Source organism: Natator depressus, chromosome 8 (genome assembly GCF_965152275.1).
Source record: "Natator depressus isolate rNatDep1 chromosome 8, rNatDep2.hap1, whole genome shotgun sequence".
In the NCBI taxonomy this organism is placed as follows: Eukaryota; Metazoa; Chordata; order Testudines; family Cheloniidae; genus Natator; species Natator depressus.
In genome coordinates, this window is record NC_134241.1 from 69,361,261 (window position 1) to 69,387,621 (window position 26,361).

At 38.4% G+C, this 26,361-nt stretch overlaps 1 protein-coding gene across 6 annotated transcripts in view; it reads left to right on the plus strand.

Moving 5' to 3' along the window:
* CDC14A (cell division cycle 14A) overlaps positions 1–26,361 on the plus strand; it is a 109,455-nt gene that overhangs the window by 76,936 nt on the left and 6,158 nt on the right. For 3 of the 6 annotated variants that reach the window (XM_074961249.1, XM_074961253.1, XM_074961254.1), the window contains 6 exons: positions 2,528–2,666; positions 12,801–12,960; positions 19,095–19,210; positions 21,513–21,560; positions 23,105–23,233; positions 23,933–24,263. In XM_074961249.1, the coding sequence (XP_074817350.1) occupies positions 2,528–2,666; positions 12,801–12,960; positions 19,095–19,210; positions 21,513–21,560; positions 23,105–23,233; positions 23,933–24,263 (923 nt within the window). Of the gene's footprint in view, positions 1–2,527; positions 2,667–12,800; positions 12,961–19,094; positions 19,211–21,512; positions 21,561–23,104; positions 23,234–23,932; positions 24,357–26,361 lie in introns of those variants that run through there. The other 3 variants (XM_074961248.1, XM_074961251.1, XM_074961250.1) reach the window with 3 other exon arrangements.

Here is a 26,361-nt window from a genome sequence, read left to right on the forward strand (position 1 = left end):
GAGGAAGAGTAAAGCATCAAGTACACTGCGCCATAACTTAATACTGGGTAGCACGTAATAAAATCTTTATACTCTGCCTGGCATGATGCTTTTTGTTAGCTATAGCATTGAGGGACTTAATGTATCTTTTTTTTTTTTTTTTTTTAAGTAATCAAATATGGATTATGTCTCCAATTAAAATTTTAGACAAAGGAGAACTGGATAGGTTGCACAGTAGATCAGTTCACTAGAACTTGATCTCTCATAACATGAAAATAAGTGGTTGCAAATTAACTCCCATTCGTGATACTGGTGTCACAAAGCTTTATATCTTGATGCATCAAGCACAGTTAGTGGTAGTTTTCTTCAAGATTATACAGGAAGGACTAGCAGGGCCATTGAAGATCAAGAATGAAGTGCATGAACAGAGTTATATAGAGAGGTTAGCAAAATATTTCTTTGCACTATGCCTCGCTCAGAACAGTGGTATACATTTGTCATTTCTATGAGCACTAAATTTTCCTACAAAATGTTCAGAAAAAACTAACAATCCCCTACCAGGTTTCAGAGTAACAGCCGTGTTAGTCTGTATTCGCAAAAAGAAAAGGAGTACTTGTGGCACCTTAGAGACTAACCAATTTATTTGAGCGTAAGCTATGCTCAAATAAATTGGTTAGTCTCTAAGGTGCCACAAGTACTCCTTTTCTTTTTGAGAATCCCCTACCAGAAGTTGTCAGCAGACATTTTGACAACAATAACACAGAGCTGTATGGCTTGAACTAAAGTCGTAACTTAAATTATTGATGATAATAGTAGATTGTTATAATTTATGTGGATTAATTACTAGAGGGACATGATACGCTTAACAGTTGTGTTACAAGTATATGACTCTAAATGCTCTGAATTCATTGTCGTACATTTATATTGTTGAACTAGTTGTCATTTAGTTCAATAACATACTGTCTGAAGATCAACTACTTGGCCTTTGTTCCTTCCTTGGACTCTACTAAATTTATAAGATACAAATTCAATGTTCATTCGTACTTAATATACTGCATAGTAGTTGTATTGCTCTCTTGTTTTTCCAAGGATGTTTTTACAGCTTCTAGGTTAGAAATCACTTGTTACTGGAGCTGTTGTTAAAATCATTTAATCTGAAAGTTTGCTATTGCAGGTGTTTCCGCAGCCTTAGTTTTTTCATATAGCTTTTCTGCTGAAACCTTGAGTAACAAATGTGATGTAATAAAAAATATTTTTGTAGATCAGAGAGTGTTTTCTTTTTCAGACAAATATGTGAGTTGTTACAGTTTGAGAAATCTATGTATAAACTGCCTTCCCAACACAAACTGCATGTCTGTCTCTAATGTAACACTATTGTCTTTCACTTCAAATCATTCTACAGAGCTAGTGCGGTACTAAATAGAATCGGCTCATTATTTGTTCTTGTGACCCCATTCATCCCATTTCTTAAATTATTTTAGCATTCTGAGAAGTCAGACAGCAAGATTAGTATTTCTTGATTAAATGTAGAGTGGTGGTGGTTCTATATTAAATGGAAGAAAAATACTAGATAGAAATGTAAAAAGGTTTTCATCTCAACAGTTACTGTTAGTGCAGAAACCATAGTTAGGCAGCTAATGGACATCTGCAGGTAATTAACCATACTGTAAACTCTAAATATTTTATTGGGGAGACAGTGTGGTCTAGTGGATAGAGCACAGCACTGGAATTGGGCAAATCCCTATTCTGTTGCTAACTTGCTGTTAACTTAGACATGTCCCTTAGCTTCTGTTTCTTAATTTCCCTTGTGCAGAACAACTTGATCATTGCTTTAATCGGTTTAGATTAAAACAGTTATCAAAACACTAACTAGTATTTATTTTTTTAGTTTTGCCAACCTGCAAAAAAAAAAAAATTTAAAAAAATAAATTGAATGAGTGTTCATTTAATAACACAATATAGTGATTCCAGAAAGTTAATTTGGGTCCCAATCCTGCCAACATTTAAATATGAATATCTTTTCACACCCATGCTTAAGTGTCTGCAGGATTTGAGCCCTAGCTTGTAAAGTGGTCAGTCTTAAAATTTTCTTTCTACTTTATCAGGAAACACATTTTGCTTTTTTAACATTTATTATAGGATATTAGATACATTTTTGTATTTTATAATCAGTTATAAAAATTAAAAACTTCCTTTAAAAAATTATTTATTGAAATAAATTTCAATCTAAAGGGTTTTAGTGGTGAAATGATGCAAATTACAATGAAATCCACAATTCCACCTTTCTTCCATGTTTTCTTAAACACTTCTACTAAAACAAACTTCCAACAATTTGATACTTGTTTAGGTATCTGGCCAGCTTTATTTCTAAAACATAGCAAATTGAATAAGAAATTAAGCAAAAATCATAAATCCAACATCAGAGGCATGGATGAAATTGCAATATAGAGATGTGGTATGGGGGGAACACTTCAGTTTCAAAATACTTAAGTGTTGTACGTGTGTATTTGTATATGAATATTTATTTTGATACTTTTGTCTCTTGTAGCTGGTCTTGGGAGAACAGGAACATTGCTAGCCTGTTACATAATGAAACACTATAGGTTCACGCATGCTGAAGTCATTGCTTGGATTAGAATATGTCGGCCAGGCTCTATTATAGGACCCCAGCAGCACTTTTTGGAAGAGTGAGTATAGCATCTTTTATTACTGTAGGTAGTCTACTGCTTCTAACCATCTCTGTTTTTACCTATTTGTAGTATCTACCAAATCTTATCTATCTAATTTCATAGGGTTTTGTGTTGCCGCCCATCATCACCTTAGTGTTTGACTATCTTCCACATAAAATCAGTAGCAATTGTGACATCTCTATGGAATCTCTGGCACTCTTCCTTTATTGGAGTTAAAACTCTCCTGGATTTTGGGTTTGATTATTTTTGGGGCACGGGGGAAGGGGTCTGGGAGTTGAAAGGGGTGTCAGTGTTGGAGGCTAAGCCTGTGATTATCCAAGGAGGATGAATGTGGGGGGGAAAAGTATGTGATAATGTATTTAAAGGTGGTATCTTAATGCATATGCACAAGCATCCTTAATTCTGGCATTTCCTGATTTTTTGAGTGCTTGACTTTGGACTCTGAATGTTTTTAATGACTGTGAGTGTAATATCTTCGGCTTTTTAAAAAAGCAAACTGAAAAAACAAATTCCGTAATGTGGCATTTATATTGACACCTGCGTGGGTCATCAGCAGGATTGGAATCTTTAGATCGACCTCACAGCCCTCTGCCACTTGAACTAATGAAGTAACTGATAACAGTAGTAGGTTGTCACCTACTACTTTTTGGAAGAGTGAGTATACTAGCACTGGAGGTGGGAATAGGACACTTTGCCATTGGATTTCACAGATATTTGCTGACAGCAGAGGCATGGTACATACAACTCGGGAATCTTCGGTTCCTTTCCAGGCTCTGAAGGGGAGTGAGGTTTGGTGAGCATAGACTCTTCTGCCCATTACCTCCCCTCCTGCCCCAAGCTTAACTTCCTATCCAACACAAAATACATTTTAAGATGACCACTGTAAATGCGCATCATTATGGGAAAAATCTAACAGAGGATGTAGTGTCCTTAAGAAAAACTAAGATACACAACAGTCTTGCTCCATCACAGGCCCTGCCCCTTCCCTCAAGGCCCTGCCCCGCCTCTTTTCACCCTCGTTCCACCCCCTCTCCTGAGGGTGGCCATAAATAACTGGTGCCTCCCCATACCGGGGAGGGGGCATGATCTAAATGGGGGTCCCATGACCAGGAACATGTCATCTCTCTTCTCGCCCCTCCGGCCTCCCCTGCACTCAGCCTGGGGCCACCGTGCTCTCCCCAACCCATGTTACCTGCAAGGTGGGGGGGGGGGGGTGCTCTGTCCTCCCTCTGCACCTCCCTCCCCCTCCCCCCCGGAGCACATTTCTGGCGGGAGGGAGCTCAGGCGGGGAGTGGGAGGGGGCTGCTTCTAATGCCGGCCCCTCCCAGTCGCTGCTCTGCAGCCTAGCAGCTGTCTGGGAGAGCCTGGCTGGGGAGGTGGCTTCCACTCCCTGCCTGGGCTCAGCTGCTGGGGACCATGGCTGAGCAAGCTGGAAACATGCCAGGGGGTGGGGGACTCTGGCTCGCTCACCCCCAGTTCCTGGCGCCTGAGCAGGGAGCAGAAGCAGTCTTCCCAGCCAGGCTGAGCAGGCTCTCTGACAGCCACCAACATCAGCCCACCATGCTGCAGAGCAGCATCCCAGCGGCCGGAAGGGACTGGCTGGTCCCGCCCCATCTGCACCTGGACCTCCGCCCCTTCCGCTCCCCGGCGTCTGGGGTATGCATAGGCCAGGCCAACCCCCTCCTGCACACGCTGCCGCCAAACAGCTGATGGGGGTAGGCAGGAGGTGCTGGGGGGTGAGGGAGAGGAACTGATTGGCGGGAGACACTGGAGGGGGAGGAGGAGATTTATTAATTTTCTGTGGATGCTCCAGCCCCAGAGCACCCACGGAGTCAGTGCCTATGCATAGAGATTAAAAAATGACTAGTCCAAGGTCGCACAAGAGAAACCTGTGCCAAAATTTGAGTTGAAGATTCATACCTTTAATATCTATTGTTGCAGAATAATAGTATTGTTTGAGAAATACATTGTTCTGGAGTAGTGTAAATGTGGTGTTTGAGAAATAATTAACTTCATCAAGATTGATTATAAAATGAAAATATGAAAACTTAAAGCACATACACGTCTTGTTTCAGAAGCTTCTAAAGGACAGTAGAACAGTGACGGCCAAAGTGGTGGTCATCTTTATTTAAAAAAAAATGCTTGAGTGTAGTGTTGCTTAGCAGTGCCCAAAGCATCTTTGATGTATTCAGGTTCAAATAAAGCCTAGAGCTGTGGCAGATTGAGATTTTGGCCTGAGAAAAAGAAATATATTACTTTATTATCTTTACCTTAAGTTTGGTACCAATGGCTAGATTTGGGTCACAAATCCATATATTTAGTGTCTGATTTATAAAAACCTTTTCTGTTTAAAAAAAACACACGTAGTCAATGAGTCCTGTGGAGGTGCCAATCTAGTCTGATGCCCCCGACTGTCAGCTTTCTCTTGGCAGTAAGACACAGGGTTGTCTGGAAAGATTAGTGAAAGCGCTGGATTCGCTACCTCCTAGCCTGCTGGGTTCCCAGCACCAGCCACTCGCCCTGCCCTCCTCCACTCTGTACATCTCACTCATGCCCTGATTTAGTTAGGGCCGAAGGTTCTCCCCTTACTCACTCCACCCCAAAGGGAGCAACAGCCTAGCCTGTATTCAGCAGCTCCCTCTGGGGAGGGGCCCTCTCCCTGGAATAGGAAGGGGGCTTTGCATGTGTGTCACAGATTGTGCTAAAGTAACATTTATTTCAACAAATGTAAATACAACAGTCTCAAATTAGCCTATTACTCAGAGCGTTAGTATTCACTCAATTGGACTTACATGCTGTGACATAACTCTTGTTCTGCAGCACTCCAATGTGGGAAATTGCAGATTTTACTGTAAAATGCAGGGAAATTTTAAAATGGAGTTATAAATTTTTTAACCTTTCTCTACATTTTTCAGGTTTTTGTGCTGTAGATTTTTGTATTGGCAACACAAAACTTTATTTTAGAAGTTGTTAGAACAGAGCTCAAGGTTTTATTACCTGGGGACAGTTAAGGCTTTTGGCACCTGAGAAAACATGGCAGGTGGTTTGGGGTTGTGCTTGTGTTTAAAATGTGAAGCAGTAAAATAGGTAACAGATTTGCTATTTAAAATATCATTAGTATTCAGAGTGAACAACACATATAGATAAATGGAGCAACTCATGCTTGTCTTAGAGTTGCTGCTTTGGGCTGTAAGCAGCCTGAGAAAACAATTCTGCATTGATTTGCACATTGTTCTCATCTGAAAAGTTATCTTCCTAAACATGAGAGCTAGAAGCACAATTATATGTATAATTATATATAAAATACACAAAGCCCTCTTATAAATGATCGTAAACTTCATGAGCAACATGATTTCAGTTTTTACTTGTTATTGAAGCGATGGCAGGATTCCTCTACAGCTCCATCTCCTATATTGGCTGTTTTCGTTTTAAAAATTCCCATCATGTTCTTCCGAGTTAACTTGGCTGACATCAGCAGCTGTGTAATCTCAGATCATTCTTAAGTATACTGGATATTGACTTTCCTCACTCTGTGTAGGAACACTTTTTCAACTATCTAATCCTGCTATATTTACTGATTATCTGACCTCCCAGTGGGAGCTTTTCTCTGAGGCAATGCATGCACATAATCCAATCTCTTTTTGGTTTATTGCTATAGTGTCACACTTTTTTCCCCTCTAACAGAAGTGATATTATCTTATACTTCTGATGGGAAAAGAAGGCTAATAGAGAAGATTCGAGAAATAGATTATTGTTCCTTTTAAAAAATGTAAAAAACTAAATTTGGAGCTAAAAAGATTTATTCATAGTGAGATTTATGTGTTTATGCTCCCACTTTTATGAATATTTGGAGCCAAAAGAGAGAGAGCACCTCAGGTAATTAGTTCACACATGCTGGCAAACATGCAAATATTTGCTATGTGTGGTAATAAAGCATGTATTCAGTGTATCTATCAGGAGGTACAAATTCATCATCCTGAACTAGTCAACCAGACTTTCTTTCTCTTCTGCAACAATCATGTAAAAGCATATTATTTGAAATTATATTGACATAGGCCTGTCTTTATCACTGACTTTATTGCTACACTATATTCATCTTTTAAGCTTATACAAAGAACGAGGAGTAATGGTCTCAAGTTGCAATGGGGGAGGTTTAGATTGGATATTAGGAAAAACTTTTTCACTAAGAGGGTGGTGAAACACTGGAATGCGTTACCTAGGGAGGTGGTAGAATCTCCTTCCTTAGAGGTTTTTAAGGTCAGGCTTGACAAAGCCCTGGCTGGGATGATTTAACTGGGAATTGGTCCTGCTTCGAGCAGGGGGTTGGACTAGATGACCTTCTGGGGTCCCTTCCAACCCTGATATTCTATGATTCTATGAAAGGAATATATGTTTTATGACGAATGAAAGGTTTCCAGTTCACTTCTGCATATGCTTTTGTGATGGTCACTCATCTTTGGGATTTAGGCAATGGTTTTCATGTGTAAAATAAAAAGCTATTTAGTTTCACTGAGGAAAATGGAGTAGGTAGGAGGAAATGCATTGCTTCAGTTTCCTACTGCTTTTCTGAGCAGCAAAGTGTCAAGAAAATCAACTTGATAGTCATTTTGTGAAAACTGTTTACCATACTCTGTGCCACAGTGTACTGTACTGGTGAGAGGAGTGAACTTTCAAATGATCTGTACTGCCACTTTTATTAGGCTATGTAAGTTTGCTTTCAAAATTTAGACTTCATGGACAGCACTAAAAACAGTGTGTTCCAACCTCTGCTTTACATGTAACATACTTTGAATGAAGAGAGTAAAGACTATCACTGTAACAAGGCACATGCTTGCATCCCAATAAGCTTGTTACAGTCCTTGGGCCCTGTAAGCAGAGACCTGGGGCTGGAAAAGGAACTGGAAAAGGGCTCTCTGCACCTGCCAGGCAGAAGGCTTGAGGCAGGGGACACCTGCAGGGCGCAGGGGCTGGCTGGGGAAGGCTATGAAGAAGGGCTGTAAGGACTTTGAAGCCCTAGAGACAAGGGCTGAGACAAGACCCTGATGGGTGATGAGACAGGTTGCTTTTTTGTTTTTGTTTTGCATTTTATTATTTATAAAGACCTGGGAAGAGAACAGATGCTGAATTGTTTGAAGCATGATTTTCCTCCCTAGCTAGCAGAGAACAGTCCTTCCACTTACAACCACACTTTATAATAGATTTCCAGATCTTGTAAAGAAAAAGATAAAGTAAATTTCTGCTGCACAGCTTCTGTCCTCATTCATCACTAATAGGTAATCCCTCTGACCTGCACAGTTTAGAAGCAATTCAGTGTTGTTGCTGGAACTTCCAGCAACTAAGCCCCACTGTTCAACTCAGGCCACCAAAATTCTATCTCTGGCAGCAGAACAAGTTGGCAGTTCAGTTTTGTTTCATAACTTCAATTTTTATTCATTTTCATGCAGTAGCAACTTCATTTCAGCTTCTAGCTCCTCCCACTCTCTCTGCTGAGCTGAAGGATCACTGGAGCATTGATGCTCTACCCCTCTGGTTCCTCCAGTGCAGCGGCACCTCTTAGCAAGCTCCCTCTGCCCCCATCACAGTAGCAAAGAAACCCTGCACTCATTGAGCCAAGTCTAAGATGCTGTATTTATAAAGTGATTTTTCAGGAGCCTCACTGGATGAGCCGGGCATGGTGCTTTGAATCAGATTGGCATGCCCTCTCCTCTCTCCCTCCTTCTACCACCCCCAAACCACAACTCTGCTGTGGGAAGGCTCATTGAGGAGCATGAGGGTTTCCAAGGAGAGGAGAACCCTCCCAGCCTGCTCCAGGAATAAATCTTGCAAACCCCAGAGGCTTCAGATCCAAAAATAGAAAAGCAAGCGTAGTCTTTGTAAGGCATCATTTCATTTTGTTAATGAGCAAGTGGAGTAAATATCAGGGTTTAAACCCATTCTTCTTTGCCTTTACACCCAGATGTAGTGTTTGCTGGGACTTTCCAGTTCTCTGTAAAGTTCCTTCACTGTGCTTGGTATTGGTCCCATCTTCACCCTGCAGCATATGTAGACATGCAGAGAAGCCTGTTACTCCTGTGAAGCCCTACCTCAGGCTGCAACATAATAGGTATTGTGCCTTTCTAGCTTTTAGCCCATGAACCCTGGCTCTCTCAAGGAAAGGGTCTCAGATTTCAGACAGCAGTGTAATAAAAATTTTGCCTGTTTCTTGTTTACTGCCTGCAGACCCTCACTTTGACAGGGAAAGGGAATCAGAATCTGAAGAGTAGCAAGAGGTCTCTCTCTGTCCCTCCCCATCTTCATGAGCTGGCTCCACATTAGATTAGAAGGAGCACTTCAGGTAGTCTGTACTTACAGCAGAAGTACATTCCATATGCAGCTACATCATCTTAGAATTACAGGGACGTAAGAGAGAAATCCCTTCCCATGTTCAAACTGGCTCCTGATTTTCTGACCCCTAAAGCCTTGACTGGTACTAGGTTTCTTCTGAAGTACTCAGATATCCGCTGGCCACCCTGGGGAAGCAAACAGGTGTCCTTTCAGGCTCCTTGGTCTTTCTAACAGATTATTCTCACAATCAAGCTATTTGTCCCAATAAAAACCCTTGCATGACTATCACAGGACAGGAAACCACTAGCTTGCAAGGAGTTCATCAATATTAATTATAATAAAATATCTATTTTCCCCTTCAATCATAATTCGGTAGAGGGTTTTCCACATGTACCATCTTTGAGGACATCGTAATGTCCAAATGGGGGCTTTTAGTTTAACATTTGGTTTTAGCCAAAATGTTATATTACAAAAAAATAGAAATTGCATAAGTTTTAGGAGCCTAACATTGGCAGAGCAGTAGCCCCACCAATGAAAAGATGTCACACCCTCAGAAAGAGGATTTCCATCCAAAAAATCCCATAAACCGTAAGGGTGAGGAAGACTGCATAGAAATTTCAAAACCTAAATTGTAGGCATTCAGACCAAAAATATTCCCTATACTTAGTAAGGAACATCTCTTTGGTGGCAAGCAAGTGGTTTGTTTGTTTCAGGGTAGGATCCTTGCTTTCAGTGTGAAAGTTTCACATTCTGGTCAGATCTTTTGTAACAGCATGCAGACTATTCTTTTTTGGTATTTTTTTTTCTGAGTTTTGAAGTCATGTATGGCAAGAACAGTGGCTCCAAAATCAGTAGCTACAAGGAATAATTTTACCACCATTGTAAAGATTTGCAAAAATCTACAACTTCATTGCATCAGTCACTTCCTGACAGTGGTCATCCTTACCAGTTATCTCTAGCAGCTAGGATTGTTGGCACTATGCATTGATATCATTCCCTAAGCAGGACTTCACAGAATGTTCCTCCAAAAAGTCTTTCTGAGAGCATGGACCCACTTGTTGTATGCAGTACAAAAATAAGCATCATTCATGGTACATATCTGAATGTCCCCTTTTAGGCAGGTAAATACAGACAATATGCTGAAAGACAACCCAGTTTTCACTCTGCATCTTTGCGTGCTCATTGTGGAAGCAAGCCACACAAAGTGAGGAGTGTACGTGGAAGATTAGATGGTCCTGGGGTTATGATCCCTCACTTAGAAAAAAGAAAGCATCCAGCTCTCTCTCCAGCTCTGCCTCTCTGCTGTACAAATTTCCAAAATCTCAGGCTACCGCATCCTTTTACTTCAGCTCTATCAATTGCATGTCTGAGCAAAAAATATAAGAATACCCATACAAGATTGACCACTGTGGTCCATTGAGTCCAGTGTTCTGTCTCACAGTAGCCAGAGTAGCAGCAGCTTCAGAAGAAGGTGCATCAAACCCTGTAGTGGGTTTTATGGGATAAATTTCCTAAAGGGGAAGTTTTGTCTACCCTCCTGTAGGTTAGAGATTAGGTTGCGCCCTGAAACCTGAACCCCTTCCGAAATCGGTGAATAACCAGAGGTCAGACCTTTTCTGAGGTAATGGAAATAATGCCCAAGGCAGAGAAGAATCTGCTATCTTTAAAAATAGAGAGATGAAGTTTCATCCTCCTAGACCACCACTTGCCTAAAAGGCAGTTGTTTGGACTTGCTAGGTAGCCAAAGAAGCAACAAAAGACCAGACCTCTTAAAGCAAGGATGTCTTCTTTGTCCAGACCTGGACCACTCACAGTTAACAGCCTGGTGTTGAAGGAAAAGTGTAGTTCAGGAGTTCTCCATTAACCTCATTGATACATTTTGGGCTCAAGACAGAACTCAATTAGGAATAAGCATTGGTCTTGTCCAATTCAGTTTCTGGTATGAGGACAAACCATTTCTTTGGGGCAGGGATGGTCTCTGTTATATTTTTACACTGCCCAGAACAACTGGAACCAGCCTGTAGATGTTTGTTATACAGATTTAATAATCACAAAGTTTACCACAGCAGAGACACTGGAGTTTCCCCAGGATAGTAGGTCTCACCAGAGAAAAGTAGGTAACAACCCTACCAGCATTCTTTATTCAGGTATATTACCCTCTCCAACTGATGTTGAGATTAAACAAGAACAGATTAGACAAGCCTGTGGGTGGTTTTTCTAGTTGCCATCACAAGAACCCACACTCCTTTTGTCATAAAGAAAAGATTATTCTTAGAGCTCCAGAAACCTTTCTGCCCAACGTAGGTTCCTCTTACCACAGTTCCTGGGAAGTAGTTCTCCTATGACTTTGTTCCAGTCCTCAGCACTTCTTTGGCACAAATAGGCATTCCTGGAGTTGTAAAGATACCTCTCAAGCATTCTTATGGGAAGAAAGTGTCTGAGCCTTACCTGAGGAAGAAAGTCAAAGGTTTCCATTCCTCTGCAGAAGGCATCCTTTGGTAGGAAGTTGCTACTGTGTTCCCAAATAGTTCCTTAAATTACAGAGCTTTTGCTTTATATTGGGAGGCACAGTTTAATTTTTGCTTATTCTACTATAATGAATAACTCTCTGCTTATCTACTCCCCACCTGACCTCCATACTTCTGTGAATCATTGTTCACAACTTCCCATTTCTTATGAATGAGGAGAGAACCTATACAGCAGTATGAGAAATTTCTTACCTGATCATTTTCTTTGATAATAGATTCCATCTTCATTCAACCACCTTGGAAGTCTGGTAAATGACTAAAACACAATTTGTAACAAAGTGAATATTTTCTCTAAAGGGAGACTTAAAAATGTAATTGCCTGTTAATATAATTTCAAGTTGTTGTCTTAATGCTAATATTCAGATCCTGGAGTGTTTCTATAGCTTTGGAAAAACTCTTCTGGTAGCCTGAGTTGAACCATGGGGCTTAGTCTTTGGACCTTGTTGGACTACCTGCAAATTCCACAGGCAAGAGGTATTACCCATTTGTTATGAATGAGGAGAGATGTTCCTAACAGAAACGTGTTACTAAAAATTCTTTCATTCCTCTCTCTACTCTCCATTATTACTACTAATATGAAACACAGTAGTGTCTGACAGCATTTGTGCATACACACAGCAAAAACAGTTTTGTCCTAAAGAACTTCCAGTTTAATCTGTCTCCAGTTTGCAAGCTCACACATCTCATAAATGGGTGGCACAGTGGATAAATGCTACTTTTTTTTTTTTTTCCCCCTCTCCCATGCACCTAAAAATCATCTGCCCATTCCTTCCATTCCTGCAGCTGATATTCTTGTCTTGGTTCTCTTTACTGTACTTCTATACTTCCCCCAATCTCCTGCATAACTCAGCCGTGGTTTTGCTACTTATGATTAATCCACACCTCCCAAACTCATGCCAGTAATACAACACCCCGTTGTCATGCATTGTGTGTGGGGCTTTAACATATTGTTCCAAAATGACTGAGTTCTGCAGTATGTTTGTTTTTCTGATTCAGATAAGCTTCTTTTAAACAAAATTCTGAAGTATTTTAGAGCAAGGGACAGCTGGAAAATATATATCTGATGCACAAAACCATACAGGGATTCATATCTGATCTATGACTTTTTTAAAATTTACCACTGAAGAAGAGATGTATACATTTATTATACGATGTATTTATGACGCGATATAAAAGACAAAATATTCTCAGTTGATGGTTTGGCATGTTTCTCTCTCCAGTTTTGTCTGCATGAAAATTTGTGGTTGATACTAATTGGTTTTGGTTTAATATTGAACAGGAAGCAAGCAGTATTGTGGATCCAAGGAGACTTCTGCCGATCCAAACAAAAACAACGATCAGCTGATGATGGAACTGTGAATAAAATTCTTTCTAGCTTGGATGACCTTTCAGTCAGTGGGAGTTTTAGTAAAGTACAAAACTTGGCTCCATGTGGGGAGGTAAGCATTCACTGGAAGAACCATACACCAGCGGGGAGAGCTCATAACTTTTAATAATGAACTATACCCAATTTTAGTGCTGCTTTCCATAATATAGTGCCTGTTATAAAAATCACATGTGAATGCAAGAAGAAAATAGATCTTTTGAAATTTATACATATTAAATGAAGACAGGAAAAATAAAAAGAATGAAGAATGTCTCGGTGTATACTAATAATAATGAAAAAGAAGAGCAGAAAACAACCAAAATGATAAAACAGCCATCAGTGATGGAAAAAAATAGAATTCAAAATGAATGTAGATTCTAAGGAAAAAATGTTTGGGCAACATGAATATTTATGATAAACAACACAAAAGTGAAACTTAAAGCTTATTTGTTATCTATTTCAAAATGTAAATTCAAGATTAGCATCTTGATCGGACAGGATGAGACTAGCTATTATTGGTAAATTATGTTGGCTGAAAGAATATGGCAGCTACCTGATATTTAGTATTTTGAGGAAAGAAAAGCAGCTAAACAAAAAACCAAACCCTGGCCACTACCCACTGAAATGGAAGATGGCACGCCTTGTGTGACTCTTTGGCAACTCCATTGATTCAGTCATCCTGGTTTTCCAGTCAGTTCTATTGAAACCAGTTCCAGTTTCAGTATAATTCTGGATTTATCCTATCACCTAGGCTGTCCCAATAGTGCTTTTTGCTGCAAGGTAGCACTTCATTGCCTCCCCCAATCTCTTGGGTAGCTGCAGTTCTCATTTCCACTGGCTAATTTTCAAGTACTTAGCAAGGAGTGTAAGTGAATCTCCTCTGTGATGAGAATCACAAAAAGTACACAGAGGTGTGGAGACATTTCCTCTTTGGTCAGCTGTCCTTAGTATAGCAAAATAGGCATTAAACATCTCAGTCTTCTGGATGTCATCAGTTATTAGCTCTCCTTCCAGCTAAGCAGAAGACCTACACTTTCCCTCATATTTCTCTTGCTCCTAGTGTATTTATAGAGCCTCTTTTCCTTGCCTTTTATGTCCCTTACTAGGTTTAAATCATTTTTTGCCTCAGGCTTTCTGATTTTGTCCCTACGTGCTTGTGCAATTCTTTTGTACTCCTTAGCAATTTATCCATTTCCACTTTTTATAGGATTCCTTCTTAATTTTTCAGGTCATTACATTGCTCCTGATCTTCCTGTCTTTCCTTTGTATCGGGATAGTTTGCTGTTACACCTTTAATATTGTCTCTTCTGAACTCCTTTTTGTCTTTTGAGAATGGGTCACTCTGAGTATACAACAGTGGTATATTCTGTATTCTATTCTGGCAACTATTTGTGTCCAATTGTCATATAGTTTATTGCTTAGGATCTGTGAAGATCCTAACTGTCTAGTTTTCTGGGAGAGTGCATTTCTTGTTTTCTGCTGCGGCTTTTAGGATCAACTGGGTTGATGTTGTAGTCTGCTAACTGGAACTGAGCATGTAGTTGTCAGACCATTCTTAATTGAGGGCTTTTTTTGCTGGAGGAATTCATTCACTCTATTAGTTCCCAAGGGCCAGTGTTTGCTGTCCTTTTGGGAGTCGTTTCAGGACCTACTTGTTCACAAAGGCCTTTGATCAACCATCTTGGCAAGTGTATAGTTTAAACTCTCTGACTATTTGTGTATTGGAGTCTTGTTACAGAGTTCATATGCTAAGAAATAATCACATCATTAAAATGAAAAAATAGTTAAAATACTGTCCCCATCACAATTTTTCATCTTTGTTGACCCTCCAGCACTTTGTTTCTGATGGTTGTGACTTCATCTGGTTAAAGAATACAAACCTAGAAATGGAAATGGCTTAGGATTGTCTCAGATTTTGTTTGCAGTTGTTGTAGACATTCACTTTTAACAGATATTGTTTACAAGTTTTTTCAGAAAAAATCTTTGCCAGTTTCTTTACTAGCTCAGCTTAATTGATGCAGACAGGAAAGCAATGAGACATGTGCCAGAGTATGGTTACATGCAGAGGCCACAGCTTTATTAATCTATTAATCAATGAGAAAGCACTCCTCAAAATACCCAACTGGGCTGTTCCAGGGTGAAATTGAACTGGGCACCAGTGACTCTGGGTTTTACAAACTGCAGTGCCCCCTTTATACCTTCAGGCCTGCCCAGGGACTCTGGCATGAAGCCAGAATCCCAGCCCATTTCCCTCATACATACTGGAGGTCGGAAAGATGAGAGATGGGGAGCCCCAGGCTGCATGAGACATGGAGGCATACACCTTGTGCAGTGTGATGCTTGAGGCCTGTACCCAAGTAGCCCATTGGGTTACTGGGACCTTGCATTGAGTCCTTTTCTTAACCCAGTCACCATACTGGAATCCACCGGAATTGCAACAAGTGTAATGTAAACCAGACTCTGGGATGTTGGATGGAAGATGAAATGGTCTCCATAGCCATTTGCCAATTTTTGCTATGTGGGAAACATCCCTTCCAGACCTCAAATAAAATTTGATGATCGGCATATCCCTCAGCATCATAAGAGGTATACCATGTCATATAAGATGGGAGGGGGTGGCGTTAAAACAAAGCAAAAATGGCTACCAGCCAGCAAGTGGGAGGAAACAAATACCTCCGTTTTTTCTTCCCAGTCCTTGCAGGTAGTAACCAATGAATGACCCCAGTCATCTATGGCAGCTGGAGCATGTGGGACAGGCTTAGAGCCCAGACTCGGTTAGAAATCAGGTGGATTGGGATCTTAGACACCAAAGCATTAACCCTATCACCTGCGTTATTCACGGAATAGTTAACGTTCTTCAGTATTTCCTTTCTGTAAATATTTCTTTATTGAAATAATTATAAAAGGAGTATCGATTCGTGCTTTGCTTAGCCAGATTTCTGTTTTACAGTGTTCCATTTTCAACCTTTTTTTTTTTTTTTTTTTGAGATTTTTAATTTTGATGTAAAACAAAATAAAATTCTGAATCAAGTTATGTAGGTGGTGTTTTGGGTGGAAGGAATTGTTTTAACTTCTGTATTAAATTTGAAAAAAAATCTATTTGGATATTTTTGAGTTGTAAAAGTTATTTTTAAACAATAAAGAGAGTGTATTTTTAGGATGCTGTTTGTTCTTTCTGTAATGTAAATTGGTTTAGGCTTTCTATAAAAACTTGGTTATGACAGTACATAATTAAGTTGCTTTTTTACTGTATTTTTAAGGAGTTAAATTACTGAAGTTTAAAATCGGGTAATTTTAGATTTTCCCCACCCATAAATATTTCTAAGAATTCTTGCAATGTTAAATGCATGGCTTTTGAAGCAATTTTAATCTTATCTGGCTAAGGACCGTTAAAAATATAAACTGTGTCTAAGTAGCCATTCAGCGTAATGTAGTCAGTCCAATTTAAATGCAAGATCCCATGGTAGGTCTGGTATTCTTCATGACAGCTGTATTCAGAGCTTGTATCGGAGAACAGTGAGAGGTGGCATTAATCTGTGGTGAAGCTGTTCACATGCTGTTTGTTACCAAGTTCTTTTGAAAATAATAATTATTGATTATATCTGCCACAACTTTAGAAAAGAGCAAACTCTCTGGGAACTTGGAACCATCCACACTTTTTCTTCTCTTGTTTAGTTTAGTTTAATGTCTCCTAATTATTATAGTGTAAAATTTCCATATTTTTTTCCTATTAAAATTGTAGGTTAAGGCACTTGAATCTTTACTTCTCTTGCTTTTCTTATGCTATTTACCAAAAGTTTTTTGGTATCATACTTTTTATTTTGTGGGAAATACATAACCTAAGCTATACAGAGGATCTTGCGTCTGAAATACCCTAACTTGTACTACTTTATTTATTTTTTTATTAAATTCAAAGTTCAGTGGAAGATAATCTGTAGCTTCTTAGATTCCTCAGTATGGATCTGATCCTGCTCCCACTGAAGTCCTTTGATTCTTTTTTTTTATTTATTTATTTATTTTTTATATATATAATATATGCTATGAAGTTCACTATTGTACACTTAAAGCTGTTAAGTGCTTTCTTAACACTTTTTTTTATTGGTAAATGACCCAATACTAAGATATTTCAGAAATGTGCTCTATTTTGTAGTATAACATGTTTTGGCATTCACTTGAATATTCCTTTTGCCTTAATGACCTGTAGCAGACTTTTGAGAAATACGTGTCTTAGTTGAATTTTTCTGAGGCAATGAATATTTTAAAGTGCTCGGAGTTCAAAAGGCTTTTTTTAATCCTGCTGATAAACAGTGGGGATACATTCCTAATTTAGAATACTATTCCCTTTTTTATTCTTGTGTTTTCCTTGATATTGGTTTTTAATAGCAGAGCAGAACTCTTCCAAAACTGCATTGTTCGAAAGCAGTGGTTCCCAAACTTGTTCCTCCGCTTGTGCAGGGAAAGCCTCTGGCAGGCTGGGCTGGTTTGTTTACCTGCTGTGTCCGCAGGTTCGGCTGTTGCGACTCCCAGTTGCCGCAGTTCACTGCTCCAGGCCAATGGGAGCTGCTGGAAGCGGTGCGGGCCGAGGGACGTACTGGCCGCTGCTTCCAGCAGCTCCCATTGGCCTGGAGCAGCGAACCGTGGGATCAGCCAAACCTGCGGACGCGGCAGGTAAACTAACCGGCCCGGCCCGCCAGGGGCTTTCCCTGCACAAGCGGAGGAACAAGTTTGGGAACCACTGCCCTAAAGATCTTGAAAGTTTCTTTTTCCTCACTTCTCACACTCCCTTGCTAGAGAAATTAATCTTTTCAGACGCTTGCCTCACAATCCACAGCACAAGAATTTATCCATTTATTTTACTTGGTGTTAATCTGAAGGCTCTGCTCTTGATCTTAAGTCAAAGTGTAAGAATAAGGAGAATAAGTAAGAATAAGAAGAAGCTTTTGTTAGCCTGATAGTAGAGATCTGAATTAGGATTCCTGGGTTCCATAACAACTGAAATATCAGTTATAAAATATTTCCTATTTTATTTCCAGTGTTTTATGTCACTTGTCTCCGACTCAGTACATAATTAAGACTAGATCCTATAAATGCATCCATGTGGCTGCATGCTTACATACTGCCCCATTGAAGTCACTAGCGGTGTGCCTATATTAAGTGAATTTATTTCAGTGCTTAACCACTCTGACAGGAAGTTTTTCCTAATGTCCAACGTAAACCACCCTTGCTGCAATTTAAGCCCATTGCTTCTTGTCCTATCCCAAGGAGAACAATTTTTCTCTCTCCTCCTTGTAACAACCTTTTATGTACTTGAAAACTGTTACCATGTCCCCTTCCAGTCTTCTCTTCTCCAGACTAAACAAACCCAATTTTTTCAATCTTCCCTTATAGGTCATGTTTTCTAGACCTTTAATCATTTGTATTGCTCTTCTCTGGATTTTCTCCAGTTTATCCACATCTTTCTTGGAATGTGTCACCCAGAACTGGACACAATACTCCAGTTGAGGTCTAAACAGCACGGAGTAGAGCGGAAGAATTACTACTTGTCTTGCTTATAACACTCTTGCTAATACATTCCAGAATGATTGCTTTTTTTGTAATGATGATACACTGTTGACTCATATTTAACTTGTGATCCACTCGGACCCCCAGATCCCTTTCTGCAGTACTCCTTTCTAGGCAGTCGTTTCCCATTTGTATTGTGTGCAACTGATTGTTCCTTACTAAGTGGAGTACTTTGCATTTGTCCTTATTGAATTTCATCCTGTTTATTTCACGCCGTTCCTCCAGTTTGTCCAGATAATTTTTAATTTTAATCCTATCCTCCAAAGTACTTGCAACCCGTCCCATCTTGGTATCATCTACAAACTTTATAAATGTACTCTCCATGCCATTATCTAAATCATTTATGAAGATATTGAAGAGAACTTGGACCCAGAACTGATAACTGCAGCACCCCACTCGATGGGCCCTTGCAGCTTGACTCTGAACCACTGATAATTACTCTCTAAGAATGATTTTCCAACCAGTTATGCACCCACCTTACAGTAGCTCAGTCTAGGTAGTATTTCCCTAGTTTGTTTATAATTGCACTATCTGACCCTTAAATTGTGGTCTCTGCAAAGCAGAAGTAATCTTTGAGGTACTGAAATTAGATCATTGTTCCAAAGATTTTGTATTTTTATTAGAGTGCATCTTCCTTTGTTTTAGAATGACGTTGAAGACAATGCAGAGTTGGAATCTAAGAACGGCATGACACAGGGAGACAAACTTCGTGCCTTAAAAAGTCAGAGACAGCCGCGATCTGCTACAACTGGAGCTCTTAGGTAATCCTCTTCCCACTTTTTGTATTATTAAATTCAGTGTGTACTAATTCTTTATGGCAAGCATATGCTCGTGTGTTTGTTTTATAATTCTGACACTTACAAATTATGGTATGTAGACCTTCTCATTTTTAGATCTCTTTACAAACATTAATACTGCCAACTTTTCAATGAGTTAGGTAGGCACTCAAATGGGGAATCAGGAACTGAGAGGTTAAATGACTCGCCTAAGACTACAGAAGTGGTTAGTCTTAGAGCTGGTTTTAGGGGACCCTAGGTGTTATGGTAATACACAAAACAACAAACAAATACTAATAATTAGAACTCAAATTTCTAGCTCCTAGTCCTGTGCTTAGTCCACCTACTACCACACCACTTTCTACCTGCTATAAACATTAAATTTATAGAGGTTTGTTGTTAGTTTAAAGTTCACTGCTTTCCACCAGAAATAGTTTGCACAATCTTAAGCTCTCTTCTTCAAAGGTTCTTCAGACTTAGGTCTTCGTCAAGTTTATTCACACCACCCTTCAAAATCTGAAGAGGCAGCATGTGCTAATATCAAACAAAACCAACCTTCAAGATTGGTTAATGTTAGCCATTGATATTGTTGCCATTTGTCTGGACTGCATTTGTGGTAGCCAGATACTGCTTTGTGGTGTAAAAGCTTTCATAACTGTAACAACTTACTGATGCAATTTAATATGTGCATACAACATTGTAATTAGCCAAGTAAAAGGCCAGTGCCCACATTTCAAGAAGGGGGAACTCATTTTAGCTAAAGGGAAGTAGTCTAATGGAAGTTCTCTTTGCAGACACATAGGAGAAAATGGATTTCAGTTTCCTGTCTCCTGTTACGAACTGGGAGGTAGTACCCTTTCACCCTTGGAAAGATGTTTTGTATTTCTCAACAGCGATGCTTAAGGAGTTGTGGCAAGCACCATACTAAGTGCCACATATTGTCCCTCAGCAAGTGCGTAGAGTTGCTTCCTGATATGTGGACAGTTAAAGCAGATAAAAATGGTGGGAGTCCTAAAAGCTAAGAGAGATGCAGAACTGGAGAAACTTTAGAGAGGGTAGTATTATCGAACAAGGATATTTAATTTAAAATAAAACTTGCATTCCAAAGGAGAGAATTATTCTCTCTGCCACTGCAGCGGTAAAGAGATTTTTATTATGTCTGAGCCTTAATTAGTTATGCTAGAAGTATTCTAAGACAGAACTGAATATAATATGGACATATATATTGTTCTATTCCTTTCCATGTCTGTATTTTTTTTTCTTTGCTGCTGTTTACTAAAATAACCCTGTATCATCAGGCACCAAATGAAAATTTGAAAAATGCAACTCAAAATCTAAAGTATCAATTGTTGTCATATTATAAATGTATACTTATTCACCATATAAAAGTTTACATTCCTATGAAAATAATTAACAATATATTTGGTTCCAGTTTTAAATTATTTATCTCTATTTCTCATGAGTTTCAAGTTCCATCTTGTAAAGCAATAACTATATGAAAGTTTTTAAGGATAACAGTTAAACGAAATGCCATTTCATATGTAATCTTAATTACAGCAGTTCAAGTCAAAATGCTTTGCTATTGCTTAGTAACTGCACATGAAAAGAATATTTGGGTTCCTTTTTCATACTTCTGATTTCCTTTTATATTTTTCCCCCTTCTGCTCAAAAATTTCTTCTTTTTAAATATAATTGTAAAACATTGTCTATGCAAAAAATATGATGCTGAAGTCTGTATTTAAACATATTGTGCAGTTCAAATAGAAGGCTTTTAAAGCTGAAGACATCATGAATAGTACTCCCCACATTCAGAAGTAAATGCAAACTTCATTTTTCACGTAACTTTTTTCCACAGTAAGCTGACCAGAGACTTAATCTTCTAACCTATTTTCAAGCTACCCTTAAAGGTGAAGAAGGAATAGAAGTTTTATTTCTATCCTTCAGTTCATATACTATGAGGAGGAGGACCACATAAATACCTAGATAGTTGGCTTTTTATAACAGAATTTTCGTATGCACGTATGAAGCTGCTACTGTATGACAGGAGATGGCAGCTGATTGTAGGTGTGATGGTTGTAGTTGAAAAACAATGTTACAGGAGTACAATTTAAAAAATTATATATTTGTATGATGCATCTCACAATTTATATGAAGCATTTTCTACTTTATGTATGCGGCACATAAATAAAACATTGCCCAAGTCAGGGTCTTTGTTCTTATATTTACTAAAAGATTGAAACGATACTTTCATAATTTTTTGTGTGACAAGCTGCTTTAATTACTTTAGGCTGGAAGATATGAAATTGCACACCAGATCAATATCACAACCTTTCAGGTATCTATTTACTTAGTTAAACTTGTGAGAAAATGTTTAGTGCATTTACATTTCATTTTTTAAAAATGTCTGCTATTCTACTCTTTAACCTTTTAGTGCTTTGTCTTATCAGTTTGATTAATAGCAATTTGTTTGACTTCTGCTAATGATATTAAAATCTATTTTAAGCAGCCATTCAAGGGACAGACAACAATTGGTTAATTAGAACAGCTAGTCTTCTAGTAATGGTGGAATAAAACTTTTTTAGTCTTATAACTGGGCCTTTCCTAATTAAAGTCTGCCGGTTCTGTAAAATGTATAGTAACTTTATGAAGCTGATAAATGTCCTTTAGAGACTAGAAGGACACTACTTCACTTGTGACTTGGGTCAGAATTAAACATTTCTGCAAACCTTGTGCCACATTAAAGATAATACAATTTAGCATGAAAAGTGGTGTTAATATTAAGAACCATATTAGAAATGGTACCACATATAAAAAGATAAATTTGAATCATTATTTCTAGCAGTTGGTTATTTCCATTGTGCCTGTCACCTGGTATCTAAGGTAGATAAATAGTACTATTTAGGGGAAAGTATTTAGTAAACAAAAGAATATATTGGCTACAGTTGTTCCCAATGTGATTTTAAGAGACATGATTTTTAAGAGCGCTGATCTCCATTTCCCCTTGTTTACTTTTGTCTATCTCAGAGACTCCTTGGCACAGACTTAGGGGAGCTCCCACCCAAGACCATTATTACCACGTTATTTCAGTTGGAACCTTTTAAGAACACACAGCACTTTCTTTCCCCAGGAGTTGAACATACTGAGCTGCCAGCTATGGGAGTGAGAGGATATCACAGTGTCACTAGATTTTAGGACTTGCCCAAAAATATTTCTGAGAAACCTACTGCACCATATTTCTGTTGTTAAGTCATATATTACTTAGTTATTAAATGCCCAATCCTAGAAAAGAATAGGTGCGGAGTACTTTTTGACGTCATTTAGAAGAGAGGATGCTCAGCATCTCACAGGATCAGCCCCTAAAACACAAGAATGAAGAGCAGAATTTAGGAACAAAAATGAGCTTTATCAGCAGCAGACGTTCTATCTAAAATTGGCAGTTGCAATTTAAAAATTTTAGCATGCTCACGGAGCCTTTAACCAAGTAAGTGACTTGATACATTGAGGGAAAACTCAGTGGCTGTGAATAACAAACTGATGTGATCTTTTAATATCTAAAATTATCTTTATTCTGGTTCTTTAAACATATCCAGGGTTTATTAGCAAAAATGCATAAATAGGAGCAAATCAGAGCCAAGATTTTTATTTTATTTTTTTTAATCGGGATTTTTCAAAACTGATGTGAATGGGAGCTGCTGAGTGCTTACACTTTTTTGAAAAATCTGGCCACCTACTTAGTGCCTAAATATGGATTTAGAAGCCTAACTTTTGGCACCCACTTCTGAAAATCTTGGCTCAGATGTTTAAAACAATTTATTATTTCTGAAGTTCACATTTGAGTAATATAATCTCGCTCCCCATTAAAGCTTTGTACTTTTTCAGATTGAATAGTTCAAGTAGTACACAAGTGTCCGTGTCTCCGTCAAAGTCCTCCAAGGTGGCCGCAGCTGTTTCACCCTCTGCAAAGAGAATAAGCAGAAGCCCTACATCCTTAGGATCTAATTTAAAAAGGTACGTTTTCTTGTTCTTCTGTGGCTTTTTGGGTGGCTTAAGGGAGGGTTAGGTCACTTTCTCTAAAGTCACGTGACAAATTATGAAAGAGGCCATTGTGCTTGCTTTATACATTTGTCACTTATGTCTGAGATGGAATATAAATTAGTGGGAACACTCCCAAAACTTTAATATCTATAAAATTCTGTTCATCTCAAGAAAATACTAAGTGGGAGATCATATGCCCTTTTTATGAACTTTTCATTTGTTACCATTAGGTAACAGCTTAGATATTTCTGCTATTCTGAATAATGTAGGACGTTAAATGAAACTCACGATGGTTGATGAATTTTGACATAACCTCTGGACATAATGAATATTCATTCATTAAGATGAAATGAGATGTTATGTTAGCCCAAATAAGTGCTTTAGTGAACTAAAGGCATCCTATTTTTTACTCTCAGGATATTTATGAAATAGCTTTTTGGCTACTTTATCTTGTCTTGCATTATCTTGTCTTATATTACTACTTTTGATGTGCAATTTGTACAGAACTTGGATTTTCATTATTTCAGAGAGAAAATGAAGCTGTGTGCTACCACTGTTTATATGTGTCAGAATGGTCCTTGTCATTTTCCCCAATGTCTTTAAATGTCTTGTGTGTGAAATCTTCACATGTATATACATTGCATGTATTTTTCCCACATGTTTTCCACTCAGCGTTTCCGTAAACTCCAGGCTAGCCAATTCTCTAGGGAACCTGTATGCTGCTTCAGATGATACAGAGAGCAAAATGATGTCATCATCCTCTAGGACAGGTTTTTCTGTAAACCATATCTCCAGTCATTTGAATGGCAGCTTGCAGCTGCCTACCAGAAATTACCATGAGCTGAACAACAACCTGTACAACAGAAGCAGCAATAATGGCACCAACCTCAACAATCCTGCCAGTTCTCACAGCACCGGGACAGATGACGACAACAGCAGCTACCAGCCCTCCTTTATGGGGTTAACTGCTTCTCCAGCACGATACCTGAGTCGTTCAATTCCTGTAAGTTCACAGCCACAAAAGCTCTCTCAGGGACATGACAGAAGCTTATCTACCTTGCTTCTTCAGCCAAAACTATCACAAGAAAACTCTTAACAATCTAATCCCTTCTCTTTTAAAATTTCCTGAATGCGTATAGCACCTTTGTCTGTTTCTATTGTTCTTTCAGCTGCTTCCTTTTTGCTTCTCCAGAATTTGGCTCAGAGAAAAGTGTTATGAAAGTACACAATTTATAAAAATACCTTTCATGATTACAGCTTCTGATTTGGAGGTTTTTTCATTTAGATTTTCCATTTCAAATCATTTGTGTTATATTGAAATTCTCAAACTAAAAGTTATATGTAGTATAGGATCTTCCTGGATCATTAGATATCATAGGTGTCTTTATACAGTAAAATTAGAGGAACTGCTTTGTGTATATACCACCCTAAATTGAAAATAAATATGCGTAAAATGAATCAACTTAGTTCTTTAAAATGGGCACTGTTGAAATCTCATCATTTTCAAACACTGAGTTAGATAGTTCAAGGTAGTATGCCAGCCCCCAGAGTCCACCTTCTATTTTTCATGGTTTTATAACCCTGTTTTCCTTTTGAGGGGGAGTGGGTGAGAGTGGGAGGAAAGGTAAATGCTTTTTCTCCCTTCTTGCTGTGTAAAAAACCCACACAGAGGTACACTGATATAGTAATGAACTCACTATACGTTGTTAAATGTACAGAGTAAAGAAACAGGGAAAAAATAGAGAAATTATTTCTCATCTTTGAGTTATAATATTTGTGGAATTTGCAAAAATAGGAGGTTTTAAAACAAAAAAAGAGAGAAATCAGAAGTGATTTTTTTTAAGTTGAAAAGTCTCCCTCTAAGACCCTATGAAAACTTCCAGAATAAATCATTCCAGTATGTGAAGTCGTATTAAGTATTAAAGAAGTACAATTTTAATATCTTACGCCTGTGCCTTAAACACATAAGTGCTTTCATGTATGTGTAGGGATGGCTTACTGAATCACGGCCTGGTCTCTCTAAAACTTGATGGTCACATCTTTTTATATCAAAAATGTTTCCTGTTATTACTTCCGTTTTAGCCACTTGGTCAAGACACAACAGTGATGACTACAATCATATTCTGCAGTTCTTTCTCCTTGGAAAAAAAATTGCTGTTTCTAAGTAGAATGCATTAAAAGTAAATCAAGAATTACTTCAAATGCTAAAGAATATCAGTCTTCAATAAAATGTATAGTCTGAACAAGCAGTAGGACTGAGTGGATTTGTAGGCTCTAAAGTTTTACATTGTTTTGTTTTTGAGTGCAGTTATATAGCAAAAAAAAATCTACATTTGTAAATTGCACTTGCATGATAGAGATTTCACTACAGTACTTGTATGAGGTGAATTGAAAACTAAAGAAATTGTTTTATCTTTTTTACAGTGCAAATATTTGTAATAAAAAATAATAAAGTGAGCACTGTACACTTGCATTCTGTGTTGTAATTGAAATCAATATATTTGAAAATGTAGAAAAACATCCAAAAATATTTATAATAAATTTCAATTGGTATTCTATTATTGTTTAACAGTGCAATTAAAACTGGGATTAATCGCGATTAATTTTTTAATAGTTAATTTGTTTTGAGTTAACTGCAATTAATTGACAGCCCTACTAGGGACATTTTGAATTCCATGGCATCCATGCATGTAACTTCCTTACACAGGATCCTCTTAAAGGAAGCTGTACCTAGATCTTGTTCTCAGATTAAATATAAATGTAGGGTGTCTAATGACTAGCCAGGATAATTGTCTAGTTTTTAGGACAGGATAATCTAGTAACACAGCACCACTTGCTCGGATTCATTCTTGCAGGCATGGACATTTTAAAACAATGGAATAAGCCATGCAGCAAAATAAGGATCTTGAACTTCATGGAGAGCTGTGAATGTTCTTGGTTCTTTTTTTTTTTTTTTTTTTTTTAAATCCTCCTTGATGAATGTTCCCAGATATCTATATGTTATACAACTGAATTCACAGACAGGAAAGTGCAGGGAAGAGGATAGGAGTGCAGGTAGAGAGAATCAGGGCTTATACGACAGAAGGCTCCACTGACTGACT